The sequence below is a fragment of the Camponotus floridanus genome, unplaced genomic scaffold (genome assembly GCF_003227725.1).
Source record: "Camponotus floridanus strain SB8 unplaced genomic scaffold, Cflo_v7.5 scaffold10, whole genome shotgun sequence".
In the NCBI taxonomy this organism is placed as follows: domain Eukaryota; kingdom Metazoa; phylum Arthropoda; class Insecta; order Hymenoptera; family Formicidae; genus Camponotus; species Camponotus floridanus.
The window spans coordinates 1,747,937-1,756,481 of record NW_020229215.1 but is presented as its reverse complement, the minus strand read 5'-3'; the positions used below and the strand labels follow the sequence as shown (position 1 = coordinate 1,756,481).

The 8,545-nt window shown below is 42.2% G+C and overlaps 1 protein-coding gene across 7 annotated transcripts in view; it reads left to right on the top strand.

The window, feature by feature from the left end:
• Positions 1-436: 436 nt before the first annotated feature.
• Positions 437-8,545, top strand: part of LOC105249471 (potassium voltage-gated channel protein Shal) — a 94,461-nt gene continuing 86,352 nt past the window's right edge. For all 7 annotated transcript variants that reach the window (XR_889049.3, XR_889050.2, XR_889047.3 and 4 more), the window contains exon 1: positions 437-4,438. Coding sequence is in view for 3 of the 7 variants with exons in the window: in XM_011254980.2 (XP_011253282.1) it covers positions 3,324-4,438 (1,115 nt within the window). In the remaining 4 variants the exon portion in view is untranslated. The remainder of the gene's footprint in view (positions 4,439-8,545) is intronic.

Genomic DNA, 8,545 nt, shown 5'->3' with positions numbered 1-8,545 from the left:
ATGGAGAATCGTAACCAACACCGACAATGAGAACAAAAAGCAAAAGAATGAATGAATGCAAATATACGAGAAACCGCAACAGGACGATAAATACGAGGATTCGCGTGAAAAGCGAGAAGAAGACTCGGCGGAATAACTCTCTCACACACACTCTCTCTCTCTCTCTCTTTTCCTCTCATTAAGAGAACCGCGCGAATGGAGCGAGCGGGCGAAGCTGAAAGCCAGAGTTCCTCAAAGCGTAAGTAGGCTAAAGTGGAAATACGGGGACCAGCGGCGGCAGACCGGAGGCGGAAGGAGACGACGACCGGGGGTGGTGGGAACTATGACGTCATCGTTGAGGGGTTGCCCGGGCAACGGGAAACGTTCGCCACGTCGGGACGCCGACGCGCGTCGCCACCACCGCCACCGCCGTAAAAATCAATTTAGACCTTGGCTAGGTGACCGCTCCGCGCTCTCTCGGCGCTGCTGCGACGCGGTCGCTCCGCTCTCTCTCCTGCGAGGCGCGAGACGAGAGCCTCGCCACGCTTCTCCGGAGGTGCCGGGCTACCACCACCGCACCACCACCGCGAATCACATAAACTCGGTGCCGGGGACTAAGCTCTGGCAGTCGCGAGCGGCCAACTCATCGAGCGGGTGCTTCAGCGTGGGTGCTTGCGACGGTGCAGCGCGCGCAAAGGCGCATTACACACACGCACACACACACACCTACACACACGCGCACATATACATAATACATATATACACACACGTACACGGCCGCCACGTATAGACACGAGGGTGTCCGCGCGCGCGCAGCCACGCGCGCGTACGCACTGCTCGCGCGTGCGACGCGTCGCATCCCGCAGCGGGCGAAGCGACGGAGGAGCTTTAGGGACGCGAGAGAGCCGTGTACTCGTGCGAAGTAGCGTCAGTCGGGCTCGTGGGCAGATGGTGGTGCGCGCAAGCTTGCGGAGAATAATCGAGACGGACGGCTGAGGGGGAAGATCGACGTGCGAGCTCGGAGTGACGGAGCTTGCGGAGACGCGCTACTCTTCCTCGGGGTGATCGCGGAGGCTTTCGATCACCCGGAGCGTTCCCCCGGAGCCTCCGGGATCGGCGAGTCGACTCGTCGCGAGGAATGTACGTGTAGAGTCTGACAGATTGGATGCGTCGCGGGAGAAGCACGCGCGTCGCTTGCGTAAGAGAGCTTGGGTGGTCGCGCTCCGGCGATCGGCAGGGGAGCCACGAGGAGGAAGTCTGGGACCACACGAAGATAGACGCCGCGCTGTCAAAGTGCCCGATGAACGAATCTCGCTCGACGTTTGGCTACGAGCGAGTGACAATCGCCTCTCTTTCTGTTCGGACGCGAAGCACGGCGAAACTTTAAGAAAGCACGCCGGGAAGCTGCGGACGCTCCTCTTTCGTTGACTGTTTGGTGTCTGCTCGTAAGCATTTTCTCCTCTATTCTAAAAGCGGCTTCGGCGAGGCTTTATTTCCGAATTTCGGCTCCGCGTGAGCGAGTTTACGATTGTCCGCCCGGGTAATATACAAAAAGCTTCGTAGAAAGAAATTCTCCTCGTCTTCAGCCAGCTGGCATTCACGAGTGGAGAAACTTCAGCACTTTGAAGAAGAAAAAGCTGACGTCTCGATACATAGTGTCTTAAATAATATTTTGTAAATAGCTCTCTCTCTCTATATATATATACATATATGTATATATACATGAGCATTACCTGAAGAGAAATTTTCGAGAAAAAGCTATAGTCTTTTCGCAATTCTGAATTTATTGTCGCGTTGTAATCGCCTTCAGCCTTCGAAACGAGCCTTCTCGTCGCGAATAAAAGGAAAGCTTTTGTTACTTGTTATCGCTAAAAAAACTTTCCCGACTCGATAGGAGCGCGTATCGAGTCCAGTCAATGAATATGATGTCGTCGATAATCGCCTTTTCGAGAAGTGCACTCGAGAAACTTACGTAGGGATCGGACGAAGAGCTCGCAAGCTCGAGAATGTAGTGTTCTAGTAGGTGCTTGCTGGCGGAGACTCAAGCTCAGACTGTCACGGTGGCCAAGCGAGCCGAAACAGGTGGAAGATTTCCGGCGCGATATCCTGAAGAGCATCACGAAGAGCTATCGTGCGACTATCGATGATGGTGGAAGGCACGTTGCCAGAACGCGATTGGTTTGTCCGGCGCGCGTCTCCGCTCGGCTCGTGCTTTGCTACTACATCATTTCGTTAAGTTTCATTTCTTTTTTTTTCTCGAGAACCAAGTAAGAAGGGAGAGAAATTCCTCGAGGAATGCCAGGCGCGAAATGACGAATTTCGGGCTGATGCCCGATCTTAGGCCGCCAACGCCTAAGCCGTCGTCGCAGAGAGGCAAATATCACTTCGCCAATTATTAATGCGTCTCTCCGGGGTGTCATTGCAACGCGCGAAATTTATATGACGAATACGGCAAAGTGGGGCAAGTCTCAGTTTCGATATTCTTGAGGAGCAAGAACGATAAGAAATTTTGGAAAAAAACTGGAAATTTGTTCCCGGAAGGGGAAAAGCTTCGTTGAAACGATTAAATATAACTATCACGAGTAGATAAATAAATAGATACGTAGATAAATAAGAACAAATAGGTGGAAATAGAGCGGCTGCCGATTGCGCGGGAGACGTGTAGCAAGTAGAGTTCTCAAATATAAGACAGTTAAGATCGGATTAGAAAAACGTTTTAAAAGCTGAGAAGAACTTGAATTAAAAATAGAGATTAGCGGCGTGAAAACGTTCTTTGAGAGATGTAGACTAATAGTTATACTAGTAATCGCGCGGTGAACTTGAAGAAGCATGAATCAAACGAACGTCAGTTCAAGCTGACCTAAGAAGAGCCGAGGCAAGAAGTGACGTGTTCCACGCCACAAATTGCATAGAGAAGGTCTTTAATTTTATTGCATCTGAACTTAGAGAAGGAAATCTTTGGAGAGCTGCCAGTCGCGGATGCAAAAAAAAAATCGTTTTAAGTTCGTTGCAGAAAAGATATCTAGAGAACATCGCCACGACGTATTAACGAACATTTCAACGGTGTTATAAATTTCAATTCGTAAATGCCGAGCCGGCGAAAAAACATATATTTTCAAGAATCTCCTTCGTCGAAAACATTACTCGCGATAGGAAGCTCGATGCGGGTCGAATCGTGGATATTAGACTTGTCGTAGCTCTAGATCGCCAGTCTCTGAAGAGAGAGAGCAACGATCCTGTCACATCGACTCGACGAAGGTCGAGAGTAGAGCGTGCCACCGACACTTGGAGTAAAATCGACACTGGCTCTTCCGCTACCCTGAAGAAAGATTCCACCATCAAGCATGGCCTCGGTGGCAGCGTGGTTGCCATTCGCCCGAGCGGCGGCGATCGGCTGGGTGCCGATTGCCACACATCCACTGCCACCGCCGCCGATCCCCAAGGATCGACGAAAGGCCGACGACGAGAAACTGCTGATCAACGTGAGCGGCCGTCGCTTCGAAACGTGGCGTAACACCCTAGAGAAGTATCCGGATACGCTGCTCGGCTCGAACGAGCGGGAGTTCTTCTACGACGAAGATAGCAAGGAGTACTTCTTCGACCGAGATCCGGACATTTTCCGGCACATTCTCAATTATTACCGGACCGGCAAATTGCACTACCCGAAGCACGAATGTCTGACGAGCTACGACGAGGAGCTGGCGTTCTTCGGCATCCTGCCGGACGTGATCGGTGACTGTTGCTACGAGGACTATCGGGATCGCAAGCGCGAGAACGCCGAGCGGCTGATGGACGACAAGCTGAGCGAGAACGGCGATCACACCCTCCAGCAGCTGCTTGACATCCGGGAGAAGATGTGGCGGGCATTCCAGAATCCGCACATCTCCACCGCCGCGTTAGTCTTCTACTATGTTACCGGGTTCTTCATCGCTGTGAGCGTATTGGCGAACGTGGTGGAGACCGTGCCGTGCGGGAATCGTCCGGGTCGCGCCGGCACCCTCTCGTGCGGCGAACGCTACAAAATCGTGTTCTTCTGCCTCGATACCGCGTGCGTGATGATCTTCACGGCCGAGTACCTGCTCAGGCTGTTCGCCGCACCCAGCCGGTGCAAGTTCGCGCGCTCCGTGATGTCGATCATCGACGTGGTCGCGATATTGCCCTATTACATCGGGCTCGGAATCACCGACAACGACGACGTATCGGGGGCGTTCGTGACGTTACGCGTGTTCCGCGTGTTCCGTATCTTCAAGTTCTCGCGCCATTCACAGGGACTACGGATTCTGGGCTACACCCTAAAGTCCTGCGCATCCGAGCTGGGTTTCCTCGTGTTCTCGCTTGCGATGGCCATCATCATCTTCGCCACCGTCATGTTCTACGCGGAGAAGAACGTCGACGGCACTAACTTCACCTCGATACCATCCGCCTTCTGGTACACCATCGTTACGATGACTACGCTGGGGTAAGTACTACTTTCTGATTGATTTTTGTAGAGATAGATCGTAACGAATCCCTTATATATCAATTGCAAAAATCATATTGCTACAAATATATATATTTATTATTGTTTATATAATAAATAATAAATAATAAATAATAATTATAATTATAATTATAATTATTGTTTATTATTATTATTATTATTATTATTATTATTATTTTATTATTTAAATTGATGTAAAAATTTGACAACCATCAACGTTGGAATAATTATAAATTTATCATTATGTTTTTTTTCTAAGGGCGAATCATAGTAAATCTCGTACGCCCATTAGAAATTGCGTTCTAGCATTGCAATTGCAATGCTTCTTCCACGTTTTTTTCTTTTTCTGCATGTCAATATACGTATGATTGATCTCAATATTTATAATTTATATTTAATATTACATTTATAATGTTACTTAAATACACTTATGTCATTTAAAAAAATAAGAAACAAGATATATTTTCACCTTAAAAATACATCTTGAAACTTATTGCAAAACGAAGAACATTGTCAGGGATATTTAAATGTTGAATTTCAAAAGTCATTCGTATGAAAATAATGTTTGATAAATCGGCTCTCATGCAAATTTTACTTTACAACTCTTTCAACACAATAAGGTATAGCATACAATGTATTTATAATACGATGAGTTATATGTATATGGCGTACGTGAGTTGTCCATCGAAGCACATGAGAATTCGAGTGCTCGATACAATCTGGCGACCAACTTTAGTGTCACTATAACTTTTTAACGAGATCGTTCTAATCCCTTGTTTCTCTGTAGCTTTTTGCGCGAAACTTTCGACACTTTGTATTTTGCTTTGAATTATTTCGATAAATTAAACTCTATGAGCTTTTTCTTTTCTCGGATTATTATTGTTTTGGAGGCACTTGGGTAATTTATAAATTTTAAAATTCTTCAAAAGATTTTCTTCATTTAAGATTTTTAGATTTATAAGAAACTTGAAATTATTTATACTCTCTAGTTTTGCATTCTTTTTTTTTATGGCACTGGTACACAATTTTTACGCGATCTTAAAATAATTTACATATTACTTATATAAAATTATATATGGACACACATATATAAATATAGAATTTAATATGAATGTAATATGTCGTTTATTATATATGGTGCACAAAATTTAATTTTTTTATAAATTAGACACTTGCTGAATTATAATTTTTATCATATTTTTGGAAAAGTTAATCTAAAACAAAAATATTCATTGTACAACAATGCTTATGTATGATACACGATAGTAAAACTCCTTTTCTTTATCTAAATCTAATAATTATCCAATCTATCGGATAACGAGTGTGATAAATTCCGTGCGAAAATATTAGGATAATCTAAAAATACATATTCGCGTGGAATTTAATGCCTCATAAAATCTCGCTGCGTTCGTTAAACGTTTTCTTTCTTACTTTCGAGACCCGATAACGGATTCGAGAAAATTTCGGATGTTTTCTCCCGCTCCTGCGAGTGATACCTCGGAAGCGCCGGTTGTCTTCTATTTCACGACACGACTGCTATTTTTGTCCGACCGAATCTATGCCAATGTATTTTTGTTGCGTTTTCGCTCGGACAGCTGACAATCATGCTGTAATCCGAGTCATCGGGAACCGCCTGGTAGTTGCACCTACTTGTTACCAGTCGCGAAATTTTGAACAGGTTTATCTAGCCTGTGCTTTGTCGACAGCGCTTTTTCTTTCAATGTATTTATACATTGTTGTCAAATACTGGACAACGTCCAGGCTTTTTCGAAAATGCTATACGGGAAATTGGAAAGTTCAACTGTGTGGTTCGTATCAATCATCGAATGTGAGCACTGATAAGAAAAATCAATGAATTCGACAATGATGGTTGTTGAATTGGCCAGATGTAGGCTATATTGTTTTTTTAAAGATAAATCTTTCATAAAACTTGATTTAAAATTTAAAATTGTTAAAAATAGAAGAAATAATCTTTAATCCGAAAAAATTAACTTATAATACGAAAGCATTTTCTATACTTTTATTATTTTTTAAAATGATAATAGAAAGAATTTTTGTGAAAAAATAATGCTAGGATTAAAATCGTATTAATTTGATATAATTTTCAGTATTAAGAACGTGTAAATTATTTAAATTTTTTACAAATAATGTATTTAATTTGATTTAAAATTTATTTTTTTTAAACTAATCAAAGAATGATTTATTATTTTATTATTTTATTTATTTTAAAACTTTGATACTTTATTTGCTAGGGTATACATATACAGCTGTCTCAATATGGCAACTACTTATTCTTAGCTTAGTCTTCAGAATTTAAATAAAAGGACGCAGTCAAAAGATACTTTGTATGTAAATTACATGTAAATTATATACAAAACGATCTTGTCTTCTCATACAGATGACGTGTGAGCGCTAAATTCCATAGAACGTCAAGGTTTTCTTGTACTGGATGCGTGCAAAGCTCGTAAAATAGTGCTAAAGATAATCTCGACATAGATTCGGATTTAATGGATAATGTAATGTTCCTTTGTAAATATTCATGTCAGGCCAAGGAAAAATCTGATTTGTTGGCAAAGCCGACACTGTATCGCGCTACCTGCTACTTTTTCGTACGTCAGAATTTGCCTTGCGTGTCGGCAGGACCAGGACAGGTCACTTCCTTCAAACTTTAACGAGAAGGATCAACAGGTGCCTCGAGGGTTCGTCTAGTTGCACTGCTAGTGATCCTTTTTTAATCTACACCGACCGAATAGGATCTGCCGATACGAATTAACTTTGATCGAGGTTTATGTGGACCTGGGTTAAAAAAGGAGAAAATATTGCGATGTCAAAAACTATGGGAGAATTTTTCCAAATAAAAGCATGTGCGGGATTAATTTCGCGAAACTTTTCGCTTATCATAGGGGTTACGTGCTTCGTATATTGAAACGAAACGCCGCAATTCAACTATACTTTTAACTCTCTATCATGCAAGTCTATTTTAGCTGAAAGTATGAATACGATCTTATGCGTATGCGAAGCACGATCGAATTAACTGAAAAACAAATTAAAATAATTTTTATAATCTAAAAAATTACATGAATTAATTTTTCATTAACACTTTATACTATCTTCCTAGAAAATATTTATACTTACAATGATTTGAATAAATTTGAATGCATCGTATAATTTTACAACGCGTGTAAATTGGAAATAGCACAAGTTTAGTATTGATTATACAATAAATCTATAAATAAAAATAAGTACGCCTATCTCTCGTGAACAGGAATAGAATTTTATACAAATATTTCTATAGTTTCCCTCATGATTGCTATAACCTATAAAATAATGTTCTCTTTCTTTTTCGAGAAGTACGTTCCAATATAGACCAAGCTTCATAAACCGTGTTAAACTAATAAACGGGTCAACATTTTGAGGTGGCAATAAAAACGGCCATAAGAAGATAGCGGTCACGTTTAACTAAATCATGGAGTTCCCAGAATTGTTGAATTTTCGCCGTTTCATATATCGCTTCGACCTGTATGCCGTGTGGAAATTTATTCGACCTCTCTCGGAAACGAGCATCGCGTGCATCACCGGCAAGGTGCGATTCTCGAGTAGCCGGTCGCATAATTTATGCATTAAGCGCTATTTACCCGCGTTTATTTTTAGTGGAATAACTCGTCGCGCGTTCATCTTACCCGCACATTATACACATGCGTGCGAATCCAATGATAGACGTTATAATGCAGAAGTGTTGAGCAGCTGGCGAGAGAAAATTTGGGACGGGGAATCGTGGGAAATTCATGTGTGGCATATGGCAAAGCGAGCGCATTTAATTTAACATGCGCCTGTGGTCAGTGCTGAGAATTTATCGTCAGACGGTTTGTTCATTAAAAATTCTTTTTAACTATTTTTTTATTTTGCATGTATGATATATAATATATTTTTGTGCATTATACGATATAGATAAATTTTTTTATGTATATATCTATATCAATCAAAAATTATAATATTTTGCAGTTTAATCTGTGGGATTTAAAGTGAGCAGTATATATGATTAAATAAATACTTGCACTTTTGTCAATATTCTTTTTCCTTGAGAAA